Here is an 18,999-nt window from a genome sequence, read left to right on the forward strand (position 1 = left end):
TGCACTAGATATCTCACTAAGTGAGTATACATGTCTCAACTAGATGAGGTGAGACAAATCTCTAAAAGTCCCAAAGTGGAGACTTAAGCAATGTGAATAGGACTATCTCTAGGTATGCTAATAGCTAATTTGTTTGATAAAATCACTATTTACACCAACGATAATAATTTCAAAAAGGGATTGCATCAATCAGCCAAGACATTTGCATAAAAACTAGAACTGGAGTGAGGGAAGGGGCAAAATGTGGCTGCCAATCTGTTTTCCCTTCCTTGCTATAAGATAAGTCCCTAAGTGGAGACTTAAGCAATGTGAATAGGACTATCTCTAGGTATTCTAATAGCTAATTTGTTTGATAAAGTCACTATTTACACCAACGGTTATAATTTCAAAAAGGGATTGCATCAACCAGCCAAGACATTTACATAAAAACAGTGTTCCACGGGGACGCGTCCCCCCCCTTTTTGGCCACGTCTCCCCGTAAGAAACGTCTTGGGGACGGGATGCGACGTACCCCCGCCGTCCTGCCACCGCCACCCAAGCGCCGCCAAGACGTCTCCGCGTCTCCGAGGGAGACGTGGAGACGTCTCCTTGGGAGACATCTGGGCGCCTCCTTGTCCTTCGAGAGACGTGCAGACGTCTCTCAAGGGACGGGGAGACGCCCAGACGTCTCCTGTCACCCCCACGTATATGCAATGTTTAAAATTAAATTTTTTAAAAAAAGTGACTTTTTAAGTTTTTTGGGGGTTAAGGGGTAACTCTAATTGGACGTGGGCCAATAGAAAAATAACACCCGATGCCTTTAGAAAATAATAAAAGTATTTTTGGCCTTGCTGCCCCTAGACCCCGCAAGGGGTGATGCCCCTAGACCCCAACTTGGGGGCGCTGCCCCCAAACCCCTGTTGAAAAATATAGGGGGAAACCGCGCCGATAGAAGTAGGGAAAATCTAACCTCTGAGTCTGATTAGGCTCCATATAACAAAACAACTTAGAAATCTTGGTAATTGGTATTTAGATTTAGTATTTCAAATTTCCTATAGTCTCATTTGAAAATGTAATTCTTATACTGTAATACTGTCATACATCTTTTCAAAACTAGTTTTTCAAGTACTATATGTATCTGTATAACTATATCAGCACCACCACCCCACCACCCCCCTGCCGCTGTCCCCCCGCTGTCCCCAAACTTAGGCCCTTGGTCCCCCCGTCCCGGAAACGCATCCCCACGTCCCCCCGTCCCCAACTCCCGTGGAACACTGCATAAAAACTAGAAATGGAGTGAAGGAAGGGGCAAACTGTGGCTGCCAATCTGCTATCCCTTCCTCGCTCTAAGATGAGACCAAAAAAACATAAATTGAGAATTTTAGCTTAAAAACAAGACATCATGTATCAACTGCAGCATAAATCTGGAACAAAAGTATTCTCATTCTATTCACTGAAAACTGACATCGGAGGAACCTTCTCATCCAGAGCTACCCTTGTCATCACTGCTTTCAGGTTACTAACGTCTTCTGCTGCCACCTAATAACCCTTATGATTGATCTGCAGTTTCACATGGACTGTCTTCAGCGTTTTACTTTGAACCAATGTCTCATGGGCAGCTGCCTTTTGGACTTCCCATGTGGCCAAATTGCTAAATTATTCCCTTTTGGATGCATCAGATGTTTTTGTGGATGGTAAGTGTGTTATTTTCATTCAACTCTAGATCTCAATTATGTGAGTCACATTCAATGTTTTCTACCTTGCTGTTGATTAGCTGGAGTTTCTCATGGCATGCAAAACCACATCCATGAAACTGTTTTATTCCAATTTGACAGTCTTACTCTAAATAGTTTCATTGTTGCTCACTTGAGCTTCTTTTCATTTGAATCCTTCAACTGGGGCTGACTTCCAAATTTCTAGAGCTAGATCAGTGGAGAGTCTAGTGGGCTCATCCATTACCACTCCATTATCTAGGATGTTCCTGGGCTTTAAGTCCCCAACCAAGCCAACATGAAACCTGTGGATATTCTCCAAATCATAAAAATAATTTTTGTTTCTCTTTATCATCTCACTATGTTTTCTTAGGACCTTCTTGTTCTGGTCCAATCTGAAGATTTTTATAGAAGACCCTTTGCCCATTTTGTCTTTGCCTCTTAGTTGGTTGACTATTGCTCAATCTGCATGGAGATGAGAGGAAGGTTTTGTTAAGAGTATGAACTCTATTTTTAACCCTCCACCATGTGAGAACTAAACCATATCGCTGCACAAAAGAGGAGACCTTGTGTAGAATAGCCAATACATAAGGTGCCAAACCCTGAATCTTCTATTTACAAAACTGCTTATCCTATAGCCATCCTTTGGAGTCAAAGGATTTTAAGGGACTGCAAAAATCTATAAAGATGGTTTCATACAAGTTTATCTTTTACCGTGAAAGCAGGGTTATGACAGAAACCCTAAAATTCCTTCTTTCTTTCCCTACTCCATGCCAAAAGTTCAAATCATGGTGCAAGTTAAAAGGACTTTGGAACCAGTCAATGAAGAAGAAAATTTCTTCCCTGCCACCTTAAACTACCCTTTAAATTTCTATTCCACAGTTATCACAGAAAACTAAAAGCTTGGAATATGATCCGTTTGGGAACAACGAGTACCACATTCCCCTTATCCATATTTCACAAAAAAATTTCAACTACATAAATAAATAGGAACAAATCAAATGAAATTCTTCCAAGAGATTATTAAAGCGACAAGCTAAAATTCTATGTTGCAGAATCACTTAGCAAGCCAGAGAAGACACAAACAAGATAAAGCAACATACTGGGCCATACAGAAGCTGAAGCAAGGGTCAAACCAGATGGCAAGCAGCATGGAAGAGCAGGGATAGGCATGAGAGCATACGTTAGTGAATTTTTCCACTCAGCTACAGGAACTCCCAAGTTGACATCCTTTGAATGGTAATGCGGTAGGAAAAGAATGCCTCTGTAAGGGCATACCCATTAGAAATGTCAGCTGGCATTCTCAGGGTATTTAAAATATCAAATGCCTTAATTACTTATCACATGTGTTTCCCGTCAATCATTTTTGAGAGTTGCTGCTCCTTTTTTATCTTGAAGAAAGCTTACGATTCTACAAATATGGCTTGTTACAAGAAACTTGTGAGAATCGAGATCTGCTGGCAGAATATAGGCACAAGTCGAGCCACAAGAGATAAACAATCGAATGCTCCTTTAAAATATTAAAAATGAGAGTATGCAATACGAACAAGATTGAATGCAATAGCTGGATAAGTTAATAATTTAGTTCATGATAAGATGTACATATATAGTGGAAAAGCAACTGCTGTCTAGAATAGTGGTGAAGGAGTCTAAAAATAGGCACGCAACTCCACTAATCTAAATCTGGTGGCATGCAAAGTCCATGCAACTCCAACTGAAAAAGCATACCTCAGCAAGCTTTACTTCAAATATAAGAGTAATCCATGCGAAGTACACGTGTAGGATTTTTCTTCACTAACATAATTGATTACAAATGAGACCAAGATTAGCTCCTATAGAGCATTAACATTAGAATACAGCTTAGATATCAACATTAGAAGGCAGCAATGGAAGTTTGATAGACACAGCTTAGATTCCCATATTAGATGTCACTTTGGGGATTCAAACTTGGTCTCTACAATGAGAACCTAAAGATATATATTGAGCTCAACCATTTACCAAATCTTTAATGGTTGAACCCCCCTTAAGGCACATATCAAAACTAAATTACTTCACTTAGAATTTAATTTTACCCCATATTTATGAAATGCGATGATCACTATATGCCTTGCTATTTTTATATGGTTTATGGTTTTTTCTTCTAATTCTGAAAACAGAATTTAACAGTCAGCCATAATCTTCTTTAATTACCAATATTTGCAGATGGCTTTTCCCATGGCATTGACCACATGCTCACATCTGACTTAGTTTTCTCTCTTGCAGTTGACAGACCTCTCCACAAAGCCTTAGCCTTTTCTACATTGTTAGTTGTGATCCCCAAAGCTTCATAATAGTAGAAAATTATCTTGCTTTGATTATTCATTCCATACCTGCAGTAGCCAATAGCAGCCCTATCATAGCTTTTTTGGAGAGTTCCAGTGGATGGTGGGGATCATATATCTGGTTTCCTTTTGCCAACTTTGCTCCCAATCCCTTTATTGGGGATGCGCTATGGGAGTAATTAAGTATTGAGGAGAAATTTATGATTTATTGCTAGTACATTGTATACTTTCTTGAATTTAGTAAATTTATTTATCTTTTATATGAGAATTCGGGGTTTTTCGTTTGGAAAACTTACTAACTGGCAATCTAGTTTTTGAATATTTTTTATAAAATCATGTCAATTAGGAAAAATATCCCATAAAAATACCTTGATGATATTATTTGCATTTAATAGTGGCAGAAGCGCTTCAAGCAGTTTATGGGGAATCTCTGTACCAGCAGTATGGCATTGGGAGGGAGGACATGGCATTGCTGTTTGCCTTTGGATATTTTGTCTCACTTTTGGTGGGCACGTTTTTGGGAATTGCTTCTGATTTCTTGTAAGTTTTCATTCTAATCATTTTGAATTATGCAAATTTTTTGAAGGGTTGATTCATATTCACAATTCTTGCAATTTTTATTTTATTTCTCTTTTTAAATGAAATCTTGAACAAGGTTTCTTAAGATCTGTAAACATGGATTATGCTTGAATGCACTCTATAATTGTTTTGCCACAACCTGCTATGTGGGTTGCCCTATTGCTGTGGGATATTTGATTATTGTTTATGCCATTATGAATGTCTCCCAATATCATTACACCACAAGCCCTTGACTCAAGTATTGCAGTAGGTTCTTTAAAGTGCTTTCTATGTGCTATTGCAAGGCAATGGGGATTATAAGGACCATCAGAGATTCTTCTTTACTGCACAGAGAAAATTTTCAAATTCTCAAGTTAGTTTGACTCCAAAACCCATTGTGTTTTGTGTAACTTTTCAATATATAGAATGAGGGAAGTGGGTCCCTCACGCCTTATATTAACTTAAGATTTTATTTATTTATTTTTATAGAATTTTTGTTCATCAACCCGCCACAGCCAGTCTTCTTCATCACTAACAAAACAGGGGAAACTATATTCAGCAACGCCACAAAAATCCTAAGTTACCTGTTTGGATTTGGGCTTGGGTTTGGGGTTCAGGTATGCAATGTGGCAAATATATTTTTCTTGGGTAGGTTATGGGTTCTTATATATAATTACGTATATAATGTTTTTACTATGGCAATACTTATAATTGCCAAAAAATAATTACCTCATAATTTGCAAAAGAGAAAATATTCATAAAATTATAATTCACTGATTGTCAAATGTCAATACAAAATGAAAATTACAATCAATAATATAAGTCTTCGTATTACTCTTTATCAAGAGCATCATCATCAAAGTCGACTTAACATTTGATTTGTTTGAACCATGATCAGCCACAATGCTACTGCTGCTACCCATGTCTTAATGTAGAATTTGCCTCATCTAAAGGGACTACATCAAGTGTCACAATAGAAGCATCTGAATCTACACACTTGGGGGTTAGATTCCAATTCTTCATTGCCCCTCATTGCAATTGGATGTCTTATGTGACAAGACACAAGTTGGAATGCACATAGAGTAACTCCTTCACTTTTATTACAGCTATATTTGGTTGCACTTAGAGTATGTACTCGAATTCTGCTTAGCTGGAGAACTCACAACTTGTTGAAATTGCATACAAACTCAATACAACATTTACAATTATAAAACATAAATTATAATATATAGAAACAAAGGAAAATTAAGGAATTTAAAAAAAGAAAAATGTATACCTGGGATAAAAAATTTATTGCAAGAGGTTGTGGGTAAATAGAGCCATGGCTATGGATGTACCACTATTTATGAGCATCTTTCTTGTACTTGTCTTGAAGAGTGCAAACATCACGATTACTTTAAGATATAAAGTGACCAAAATCACCCAAGACAACACTCAGATTTCTTCATCTAGGAGTATTCTTTTGAATGTGGTCTTGTAACTTATAGCAATCTCTTCATCTCCATATGGTGCCACCCCTCTTTGGCAGGGAAACTATCTCTATGCTATAATATTATGGGACAAAACAAATGTTAGGAGATGCAATTGTGTGGTCATCTTATTCCAATGGTCAATCCAGCCAGAAGGGATGAAAGTCAGATTAAATGAGCAATCAGGTTTGAAGAGCAGACCTAGAGAAACATCAAAATCAGACCTAATGGCGTAGACAAGGTTAAGACATTCAAGACAAGTGAATACATTGTGAAAGTCAAGATCAAGCATCATACATAGGAGGTTTTGAATGAAGAAAGGAGGGTTGATAAAGGAAGACATCACTATGCATCAAGGCACTATTGCCTTACCTTGACTTGAAGGATGCAATTTAGCATCATAAGGGGCAGGTTGTTATAAGGAAGGAACACCTCAACCTAGGAAGTGGAATATGTCAACATCAAGTTTTGATGCAAGGATTGAGGACTTGGAGCATTGCAACATCAAAGGCATCATTATCAAGACAAGGTTGCCCTACATTAACATGTCAAGGATGAAGATCAAGCATATCACAAGGATTTACAACCTCAAGGGTTGCAACCATTACATCAAGGCATTTAGGGCATCACAATGATGATGAGGAAATTTGACAATCTTGAATTTCCTTCGGAAATCCAAGAATAAGGGTCAGTGTAAGGAAGTAACCTCGGTTGAGGAGCATTGCATATAGAGATACCCCTATACATTGAGTCAATTAGTTCAAGGTTAGAATTACAAGAAAGATCTAGGATCGAGGTGGAAATGCATCACAAGGAGGCGAAAATTTCTAAACATGAAGATGAAAAGTTGATGTGATCAAGGAAGAAGATAGTTTTAGAAGAGTTAATCAAAGTTAGAAACTTGATCACTTAGATGATACAATTTGGGAATATGCCCCACATTAACACATTGAGCAAGTTGGATAATGTTGAGTATCAAGAGATATTGCTCAAACAAATACCTTGTGATGATCTACATGTTGTGCACGATGAGTTGGCATCCAATCATCATCAGGCCAATCATGTTCTTCCAAGTCGGCACGTTCGGATACAATGAACTTGACTCATCTCAAGGAAGACAATTACACGTGACACATGGCGTTGCACCAAAATTTGTTTCACATACTTAACCCACTTCCACATTGGTTAGAATTCAAAGGACGTGTCCACCAAAATGTAATATTTTCATTGGCCAGAGGGAGTTTGTTGTAACAAACCCTAATTAGGGTTTTATTGTTGAATCCTGGCCATTGATCTCAAATTGATCTGCACCATAGAAATGTTATGAGCTCTCTATATAAGGTTCAAATCTCTCATTGTAAAGGTTAATAGCTAATAGTTGATAGTTAGAAATCAGGAGTAGAGTAGGAGGAAAAGAGATTGTTGCCAAAGCTTGTTGTAATAAACATACTTTTTCATTGAAAATATGGTGGATTTTGGTGTGCTATTTCAACATGTTGCATGCTCTCTACCTCAAGATTAATTAGAGCTCATTGATCATGGTGGATGCTTATGAAGATATTGTGATGAATTCCTTGGTTCATACTTTTTGTGGTTTGCTGATTGTAAGCTACAGTGTAAAGTTAGCCTAAGACTAATCATTACGGTAAGTTTGATTGTGGAAGCTTGTTCAAGTTGCGCCGGCATTGGGTTTTTGAGTTATGTATTCGCGATGTGAAAATCTTCCATTTCCTTAGAAGATTGCATCAAGTTTGTGTAGTTGTTCCTAATGGCAAATCAAGGCTTAGTTTGAGGGAATTTGTGATGTAGGGGCATCAAGAGCCTTATAAGCATGCATTCTGTCACTTTTTGGTTTTTAGTGTGTTTAGGTGTTTTTGAGTCTAATAAGGTCCTTTGAGACCATTTAGGATCATTCTGATCCGTTTTGGAAAGTTATAGGTCTTTTGGTCAAAAGTTGTAAAAGTTGCTACAAAATTGTCAATATTGCAACAAAAGTTGTCAAAGTTGCTAACAAAGTTGTTAAATTGTTGTAATTGTTAAAATATGGTTATAGGGTGGTTGGAACAATTGTGTAATGATGGAGAATGTATAAATGTGTCTTCCAACTCGAATTCCAATGTTGGAGAGTGATTGAATGGAAAAAAACTTCATTTTGGCATGTTAAACTTGAATTTTTCTGAGTGCAGCAGTATGAAATTCTCTTGGTACGGCATTGTATGGATAGATACAGGCATGAAACCAATGGGAAAAGTTGGAGAAATGTTTTCAGGTTCAAATGCTTTTTGTTTGAGTTGATTTCATTGTGTTTTGCAAAAGTTATGGCAATTTTACTAAGTGCAACCCTTTTATTGACCTAGGGTTTCCAGTGGGTGAAAATAATTCGTAGCTTGACTTTCCACCGTTGGAAATCCATGAAAATTGGTGGAAAGTTCTGTTTTCATGTCATCTTCAATCACTCCAAAGGGGAGTTCCTAATTCTTTTATTTGGGAAAGTTATCCTCGATAAAAGGCTTGAAATTGCTGATATCACAGTAAGAACCTAGTTACATGAGGGTTTGAATGTAAATATTGGTTTTTTTGTTTAATTTAATAAAATTTTTGTTGTGATTGGTTGGTGGAATGTTGTAGAAGGCTTTACTAGCCTATTATTTGAAAGGTTGAATGAAGTTATTGGTCTGCACTTCTATTAGGCATGAGAAGGACATGTTTGGGCCTAGGAATGAAGGATCATCAATATGAAACAAGTGTTATTGAGTTGTTTTGTGCAATGAATGTGTGTAAACCACCAAAACATGTTGGAGGTGAGTTAGAACAGCCCAAAGTTGTGTGTGTGGATTGGGCTTGAAGCACATGTACTCACTAGTTAACTAGGATGAACTAGGATGAACCTAGTTATGGTAATTATTGAACCATTGTGTTAAAATGTGTTAGTTTGAAATCTGATTAAAGTTCTTTCTCTGCATCAATTTGTCTATCTAACATTCATTGTCATCATTGATCTTAGGAGTAGTGTAGTCTTTCTAAACCCTTTGCCTCTTTTGTCTTTATTTTCCAAAGTTAAGTCAAGTTTCCCATTCCAAAGTTCAAGCAAAACGTAAGTCCCCTTGTGATTCTAGCAAAATCACATCATAAACACTTTGAGTCTACTCAAGCAATTGTAAACCTTGGAGTTGCTTTGATTGATCACATTGTTTAGCATTCAAAGTTTTTTTGTTTAAGAGAGGATAGGATACCTTGGTATTTTATTTTGTGTTCGAGGTGCATAAAAAACACATTAACACCAAGCTTGATGGCCGATTGAGGGTAGAGTTTGGCGGGGTTGTGGAAATTTTAATGCTTCCTCTCTATTATGTAGCAGGCCTATTGCTTGACCCCTGAAAGGAATGCGGTGATCGGCTAAGTCATGAGGAAATAAGTGAAGGAGAAGCCCGATATGGCGCGAATGAGCTTTTTTTGTGATTTTTGAGGCTCAATGGTGTGTTTTCCTGTCCACCCACTCCACCTTCCAATAGTGATGGTGTCCCTTCACGCAACCACCCAAATATGAATGCAGACCTTCTCCTTTAATCTACAGTGCCCATTTTCGGTGGGAGGTGATCTGGATTGGGGACTTCGAATGAAGTATAGTGCAGAAGTTTAGGGTTTTGACCTTGATGGTATTTGTAACATTTTTTTTGACCATTTGGAGGAGGGGTTTGGTTGCTGTGGGGTCTCCAGATGCTTCGATAGTTGTTGGACGACCATTAAATGCTCATCTAGCTCATTTTATGGGTACAAGATGCTGGGATAGAAAAAGACATGAATTGTAATGGGTTTTGTTGCATAATGTCTCCAGGGTATTAGTTATGTGTTCAGGAAGATCTCTTGGTTGCAGCTATGGATTTTCCCTTGCCACATTTGCTGGCATGAGTGTATGTTTAGGGTAGATGAATATAACAGCATTATGAAAATGTTGTATTGTAGCAATCTTTCTCATTCTATACATGAATATATGCAGTTGTGTAGTGGATAACTAAGCATGTTTTGTTGCCTGATAGATAGGCATCGGTCTCAGTCCATTCATCAATCGCAAATCATCCAAATCAAACACAAAATCAATAGTATAGGAGTAGGAGTGGTTTTGTGTGTTCATAACCTCATATCAGAACCAGGGATTTATCTTCAAAGAACAATCAATAAATATATTTCATGTGGGTTATGAATGCACAGTCATATATAAGGGTCATGTACAGCCGATTGTGTAACATGCAACAACTTATGCAAATATGAAAAAAAGACATCTATAAAATCTTTTCAGCAGAAAGGAGGGAAAAACCACCGTTTTTTTTTTTGGAATCATCAAATAACTGAAATGGAACTAGAGATTACTAAGGTCTTGGAACAAAACAGATCTATGCTGAAAGGATGAACAGTAGATAAGAAAGTACATTTAACATTGCATTTTAAATGAAAGAGATAGTTTAGAAAGTACATTTCTTCTGATGCTAACATTATGAACTTCATGCCTTTGTCAACATACTAGTGAGAAGGGAAAGTATCATCAGGGCGCTTTTCTGCCCAACCACGGACTTACTAGTCCCCCGTGCCATATCCGACTGGATTGGCCCGACCCTTCGTAGAGAGGTAACGAAAGTTTAACTCATGCCATCTAAATTGGAGACAATCTTACACAGATCCCTAGTCGGTCATACACTATAGGTTACTCCTAACTAGTATGACCTCTGACTGGATTGTGTATCTGGATTAACATATTGGTTGACGTTTACAGAAGTAGCATCACCTTGGCTGAGGGGTTCTATGTAAATGCATTCACGCTAAATCATGAAGTTAATTGTTTATTGTCCTACTTGATTGGACTAAATTCCTGATGGTATCTGAGTCCTCATGTCTGTCTCTATGCTCTGCATTCTGACTCTATGAAACTCATTGGCTGTCATACATGTTTGGACTCAAGTTTCCCATGCTGGTCAACAAACTCGAGATGACTAATACTCTTAGGGTGTACATATCTTTTAACGGAACCCTAGATTAATTTAATGTAGAGTTAATATTGATGCCCTTCAGCTCGCAGTCTGCTCTCTCACAAGTACAGGGACGAATCCAAGCTCAATGTAAATGTAGAATTCACTATTTCTCTATTAATGTGCCAATTCCCTGAACAAATTTATCACTATAAATTACAGCAGTTAAATAGTTCACATTTCACACAGTTTCAATATTGTTTTCTCTTGAAAAGTGGCCCATACTTGACCTTTATTAGCTGATATTAGCCATTGAGTTGCTTATGGTTTTAAACCCTTCTTGGCTGCAACTTGATCTTCTAGGACGTGAGTTCTATTCCTAGGAACTTAACTAGCGGATGTCCACTTGTTAATCTCATGGTTTTCTTTCACAAAGTACATATCTGGAGTTTGAACATAATCTCTTCACTGAGTATCATAGCTAACTCGATATAGAGATTCAGCCTTATTGTTTTTTTTTAAAGTATTCTTGTTCCCTTTGGATTCACTATTTCATGGTCTAATTTCTGAATTAAAAATTACCTTAGTGTGGAAAAGGTAAGGTAGGCAATAGGGTAACTAACCCTCATGTTTATACCGAATTCCTATATCCAACATGAATTATGAATAAGAGCTTTCACTGTTCCATTCCGGAAAGCTTAATGTTATTTATTTGCATTTTAAGGAACACCACCAAGTTCCCTTATGTCTATCTAACTCTTTCATACTAAGGATAGATTAAGAATTAACCATAAGTGAAAGTTGCTTACTAGTTAACTCTGGCTCGGTGAGCTTCAAAACTGATATAAATTTTCGATAATCATCTAATCAGCAGAATTAATTTTAGAGATGTTACCAGTGTTATGTCTCTCTCTTAGCCCTTCTGTGGATTTGACTTACATGTCTCAGTCTTATTCCACGATCTTCCTCTATTTTCTGAGTCTTATTCTCATATGAGGTTTTGTTTAATCTTTCTCATTAATCATTGCATAAGTTATTAGAGATTACAACTAAGCCCCTAGATTAGGAAAGGTAAATGGCTTAAGAGCCGCCAACTTCCCATGTAATTCTTATGTTCATCATGCATCACATGTCTCTGCTGTCATTACAACGTCTGAGTGTATTTTTTTTATAACCGATATGCTAACTGCATAAGGGATACTGCTGTTCTGCTCTTACCCATTTTCTTTCCTAAACTAGGGTTTAGTTTCAATCACCAGCTAGTGATGTTAATCTTTAACGTGGGAGCAGCCTCACTGCTGATAATAAGTATGCATCTCCTGCATGTCAAAATTGCCTTAGCTAAAAATGCAATCTAATCAGCTCCTTCATTTTCTTCTTGGATAAAAATATAAGTAGTAATGCATCTCAGTGATTATAACTATTTAATTGAGATCTCAACCGAGGTTTCTCAAAACTAGACTATAAGAACAATTAGACAATTTAGGAAAATATTTTTCCATTTCATTTAATAATTACTTTCTGCCTCACTGCATTAATGTACAGCCATATTGTAAATGCACAACCATATCGTGTATGCAAAGTTATGCTTTATGTACACAGCCATGCTGTACTTAAACAGTATGTAATAACTTATCTACTAATGAAGAGTTACTTTCAGCTGTTCTCTAAAGTACAGAATTTATAAATATTTCCAGCTATCATTAAATTCCTCAGTCTTTCACCAGATTACTAGTAAATAATCCACTCGGAGATTATTTTCAAGTCATGAAAGTAGCTTCACAGCTGAATGGGAATTTCCACTTTCTGATTAACTTAATGACTGAGTTAAAAAGAGCAGCCTTAACAGCTAATCTATTACCTCATAGCATACACCTAAGGTGGTTTTTGCACCCCAATACTAAAGGGTTTTCTGCAGACTTGATTTCAGTTCTTGAGGCAAGGCTAGGATGACTGAGTGAATATTGAATGCTTTTACTTATCTCACTAAATTGCAGGATTTTTCAATCTCATCCATTTGAAGGTTAGTCTCAATATGGGAGCAGCTTCACAACGGACTGGTATTTTCTACTTCTTATATTACTTAATGGCTGGAAATGATTGAGCCGTCTTTACAACTCTTCCTCTACCTTCTTGAGTGTACCCAAGGTAGAAATGCACCCAAAATTCAAGAGGGTTTGTTGTAGTCTTAAACATAGTTTTGAAATAAGCCTATGATAAATAAGTGAGCATTATGTGCATATACTTATCAGTCTAAACTGAAGAATTAGTCACAATTCTATTACAACTAATAACAGGGTTTAATAATTCTTTCTTATGAACCCAAACACAGCTATACAGTATATTTTCTCTTATCACTTTATTAAAACCATGGCATTACTGCATATATCGTGCTTTTTCCTTTGTCAAGGGTATGAACCCCCAGCCATACTTAATACAGTACATCTATGAAACTTATCTTTCCTACTTTCATTATGAACAAAACTCAGTCAACTGAAAGAATACTGGTTGTATTTCTACACTTTCTTTTAAACCCTAAGAATCATAATTCGAAATTTCAAAGAAAGAATAAAATCTCAAAGCCGTCTAGGCTTGGAATGAGTATCATGACCTGGTTATCAGAGGAAAACGGCTTGCTGTGTCGTCCTTTCCAACCACGCCCCCCCTTCCTCCAATCTTTTGCAGAATCCCCAATATAGACTAAGCTATGGTGCCCTTCTTGGTTAACTCAGGTTCTTGCATACAGCCCTTCCCAAAATATTTCTCCCCATCGTATTCCTTGTTTCTTCTGCCAAAATCTCTTTCTCTTCTTCCTCAAAAACATCCCTCTATCCACGATATAAGGTGGATTATTTATTTTTGCCCTAATTTCTCCTTCATGTGAATTTCCTCCAACCTTCACGCCAATACCATTTTCATTACTTGACGGCCAAGATGAAAAAATGGTCACGCCAAAAATATTTTCTACTTTCTTTTTAATCCTCCAGCAAAATCGACTCCTAAAATTTGGGCTTTATTTCTTATTTTAATCTTGAATGCATTTCGATTCACATAAGAGACATGCCGTTTGCACTGCTTTGCCACTACAATGTTCTCATTTCCCACGATACTCACCTTCTTTATGCCCAATAATGTTCTACGCTAAAATCATTTTTATTTTATTTACTTTTAAATTTTAATCTACCATTCGATAAATGGCTTGATGTCGTTACTTTCTTATAAGGTCTCAATAAATTAAAAATAAGGTAGGCTTTCAAAGTAAACTTTTATTCACTTAAATAAAAGTATATGTAAATATATTCGGAATTAAGGATTAATAAAATTAGACTTGCTCAAAACTCATAGTCCTTGATAATGCATTTATAAAAGACCATTTCAAAATCGGTCAAAATATTTAATACAATATGATACGATAAAAGGGGGTGAGCAATTATATTTATATTTATATACATATATAAATTATATTTACTCGTGAGCGATAAAACAATTAAATTTTCATAATAAAATAATAATAATTGACTTGGTATACCAATCCACGACTAGAGTCGTGAAACCCTAAAAATTCCTATACGGACCAATTAGGGCTACCTGAGGTGACAGGTTGACGTAAATACCAAGGTCAACATGAGACTACCTGACTTAGGGTTTAGGGTTTAGGGCTTAGGGTTTAGGGTTTAGGGTTTAGGGTTCCAGATGGCATTATTTCTCTTTTCCTTACCTCTCGACCTGATGATACTTCCCCTCCCTTCTCGGAGGACGATGAACTCCTGCACACACTTGGCCCAGTTCAAACAATTAGTCTGAAATCTTGTCATAACTCTGACATTTCAAAAATATTATTAACATAAATAAAACATCTTAATATCAGCAAGGGCATTATTACTCATTTAAAACATGAACACCTAGGGCACATTCATTTATGAAAAATCTAGGGCACACTTAAACATCTCGCAAGTATAGCATAGATCAACTAGGGCACACATTTAACATGGTGTAAAGTAGCATAAAAACGACTGGGGCATAAATGGGATGTAACAAGTTGTTCTTGGTCCAGCGATAATCTTTGGGGCCAAGACATCAAGTTGGGTTTGGTTGCAATTGTTTGTTGATTGTATATTTTATGTGTGTTTAATACCTACTGAGGTATACCCCTAGGAACACTCTCCCGAGTCTAAGCTGAGCTCGAAGTGTAGGAAACTTAACCTACTCTCATAGAGTTGGCCATTAACCCTCCACAGTCTGTTGATGAGCTGATTTCACTTGCATGACGACAGTCCTGGCCTTGTGAGTGAGATTTGGTTCTAGGAAGTGGAGTAGCGTTTTGTAGCGTTTTTGAGATAATACTACTGAGGGGAAATCTCCAAAGTTGAGTACAAAATTGCTGCATGGATGATCTTCACCAATCTATATTGAAAAGATAACTACATTATTAGTACAATATTGGTTAATCGATTCATACTGGGGCTTGTACTGCTGCCAATGACGATATTGGAATCCTCTTATCATGATTTAAGAAAGCCTACTGATTCCACAGTTGTATGATTTTGATATGAAATGAGATTGATCCCCTGCTTTTACTCAGTCCTTCCTACAGATGGTGCATCCACCTCATTATAATCTTATCTGAGTCATTGAAATTTGAGATAACTGTCAACAACTTGTGAATAAGTGCATTCTTCAGGAACAATAACTGGATCCTCTGGCATTAACCTTTGATCACTGAACTGGTTAATGATCTAAAAGAACCTACAGAATGATAAATTCCAATGTATACCTGTTGGGATTCAAATGAAGCAGGCAGAGGAGACAATTTCAATGACATTTGACTCTACCTGTTGGAGGGTACAATGCTTGTAGTCAATGTCAGCAGCTGTCTTGCTGAATTAATAAGATCCTATATTTGCATCATTCCAAATAGGCAACTACTGCAAAGCATTTTCAAGTATATAAAACTTTGATTCAATTTTCTGGACAACTCCACTTCCTGATGATCACCATGAATGAAATATCCTTAGCAGATCTTAACAGGTTTTGTTGCAAATATAAATGACCCAAATGGTATGCACAGATGTAAAAGTCCCAAACAACCAACAAAACTAGCATTACATGAACAGAAATCATTCCCTTTAAACTCAGATATGATATTCTCAGAAGTTAACAGAAATTTACAACAACAAACTCAGTTGATTATAATCTGATAAATTCTTAAAAACAGAGTTGCAAGAATAACAGTACCAATCAGAATTGGCGATCCAAGACTTAGTTACAAGCCATGGAACTTAAATACATAAATCGGTGCCAGGGAAAGAGAATTTGAATGCACTGATTGTTCCCAGAGACAGCTATCTAGGTCTGAGTTGACACCAGGAGCGATACCACACTCTTTATGCAAGCTCCTTTGTTTTGCTGGTGTCAGATGACACACAACAAAGGATAGGGTGATCAATGTCGTTAGGACTCACACCCGCACCAATCAACAATTGCACCTTGGCTCCCATCTATCCTAGTATCATGTAATGGCTCCTACTGGGAGGCTGGCGATTACCAATGATTAACATACATCACTACTCTTTATTTTTGCCTTTACACTAATTACACAAACTAACTAGTTTTGCTCATAGTACAACTGATATTGTCCATATTCAAGCTCTAATTTTAATCCCTTCTAATCTCAACCCTGGATGGGGATTTACTTGTCTAGGGCGCGATGACACCACCTCCATAATGCAGCCCAGATTTCAGGAACATCAGTCCATTCACCCTTGGGGCTCATAATGCAGCCCAAATTTCAGGATCATCAATCCATTCACCAAGGTGCACAACTTTTCAGTTGTATGAGTGACCCCAATGTATATATGAAGGTTAGAATTCACTGAATGCCAAGAGGGGAGAAGGATTCCCACAAGTCACACTCAGAAAAACTAGTTAACACAGCATATATGAAGGGAAAAAACCACAAGACATACACCTATGATGGAGGTAAGAAAGCATACACAACATACATAAGTTGAAAAGAGGCAAGAATGGTGATTTTCAATTAATCATAAGGCCAAAAGCCAATCTTACAGTTGCAGAAATGCAAAGATTTACAAGTCTTCAAGAGAAGAGAAGAGCATAAAAAGCCCAAGGCAGAGGAAGAGAATCCCTTTACAATGAGGCTTAACAACCTTATATAGAAAAATGGGTTACAATGGTGATCATGACCCTTGCATGTCATTCTGGAAGTGCATGCACTTGACTTGTACATGCAAGCAACCTAGCCATACCTCCAACGGCAATTCTGAGGAAGATAGATTGACAGACCTTCCAAAGTCAGACATGACACAAATCACCCAGCATGGCCCCGTACCTCCTTTGATGGAAATCTTGCCAAAAACATTAAATGCCCCCCTGTGGCTCCACAAAAAAAGTGCATAAGTCACCAAAACTGTCGGAGCATTTAAAGCTTCGAGTGTCGATCACGCCGTTCGGAAGCGTTGCAAGTCGGAAGTAGGCTTGGAAGACTTCGGAGACCGGACTCATGAAGTGAGGAAGACAAGGGAAGGAGCAGGGAACTTCGGAACCTCGGGGTTCCGGAGTCCCGGGATAGGAGAAAGGAGGGCTAGGAAAGGAACTTCGGAACCTCAGGGTTCCGGAGCTCCGGGATAGAGAGGGAAAGGGTTAAAGAGAGAAGGGGAACTTCGGAGACCGGAGTCACTGTAGTTGGGGAACTTTGGGGACCGGAGTCACCGTAGTTGGACAAGGAACTTGGGAACCTGGGGGTTCCGGAGTTCCGGGGTAGAAGGACAAGGAACTTCGGAATCTGGGGGTTCCGGAGTTCTGGGGGTTCCGGAGTTCCGGGGGTAGAAGGACAAGGAACTTCGGAACCTGGGGGTTCCGGAGTTCTGGTATAGAGGACTAGGAACTTCGGAACTTGGGGGTTCTGGAGTTCCGGGATAGAGGACTAGGAACTTCGGAACCTGGGGGTTCCGGAGTTCCGGGGAAGAGAAAGAGAAGGAACTTCGGAACCTGGGGGTTCCGGGGTTGAGGAAAAGGAACTTCGGAACCTGGGGTTTCTGGAGTTCCGGGAGTAGAAGGACAAGGAACTTCGGAACCTGGGGGTTTTGGAGTTCCGGGGTTGAGGACAAGGAACTTCGGAACCTAGGGGTTCCAGAGTTTCGGGGAAGAGAAAACGAGGGCCAAGGAACTTCCGACAAGGCAACACTTCAACCATGATTTCACTGCTTTTCTCCTTGATCAACTGGGCAGCGCTGGTCCATGGAACATATCTCTGATCGGTTCTCACTGATAGATCAAGGGTGTCTTAAAATGACAACAGTTATAAAAGAGCCAACCCAACTCCTAATTGGGGACATCACAGTCCACTTGTCCCAGATGTTGCTTGTCCTTAAGCAACTTCAGATTTGGATGCCCAACAGTTTCTACACCTTCCCACGTTATATTGTTTGTATCCTCATCGGAGACTACCTCTATATGATGTATTTGCCCTTTTTCCAAACACATATGACCTGGTTGCCATGGTTCTTTGCATGTAAAGCATAGCTTTTTCCTTCGCAGTTCATTTTTAGACACGTCTACTTGATTTCGCTTAGGAGGTAGCATGCTCTTCTGAAAATGTTTGTTTGGCAGACTTGGAGATGCTTATTTGGAATTAATTTGCCCTTGGTCACTGAATCTTCAAAATTTAGAGCTCTTTTGATGGCTTCTTGCAATGAGCTCGGATCAAATGCCCTTACCAAACCTTTAAGGGGTTCGGCCAGGCCTTCCACAAAAAAGACTATAAGCCGTCTTTCTGGCACATTGGAAATCATCACCGCAATTTTCTAAAATTCTGCTACAGAGTCTTCCACCTTACCTTCTTGCTTCAGTTGTGCTAACTCTCTAAAATGAGTTTCTAGATCCCTCCTATCAAACCTCTCTATCAATCTTTGGCTGAAGCCTTCCAAGGTGGTGATTGAATCATGCCCTTGGGTTACCATGCCATGGTACCACCATTTGT

General features: G+C 38.2%; 1 protein-coding gene across 6 annotated transcripts in view; it reads left to right on the forward strand.

Annotated features, from left to right (window-relative positions):
- Window positions 1-18,999, forward strand: part of LOC131034289 (uncharacterized) — a 56,142-nt gene that overhangs the window by 2,835 nt on the left and 34,308 nt on the right. For 5 of the 6 annotated variants that reach the window (XR_009103767.2, XM_059218252.1, XM_057965738.2 and 2 more), the window contains one exon: window positions 4,408-4,552. Coding sequence is in view for 5 of the 6 variants with exons in the window: in XM_059218252.1 (XP_059074235.1) it covers window positions 4,408-4,552 (145 nt within the window). In the remaining variant the exon portion in view is untranslated. The remainder of the gene's footprint in view (window positions 1-4,407; window positions 4,553-18,999) is intronic. The other variant, XM_059218253.1, reaches the window with a different exon arrangement.

Source organism: Cryptomeria japonica, chromosome 3 (assembly GCF_030272615.1).
Source record: "Cryptomeria japonica chromosome 3, Sugi_1.0, whole genome shotgun sequence".
In the NCBI taxonomy this organism is placed as follows: Eukaryota; Viridiplantae; Streptophyta; class Pinopsida; order Cupressales; family Cupressaceae; genus Cryptomeria; species Cryptomeria japonica.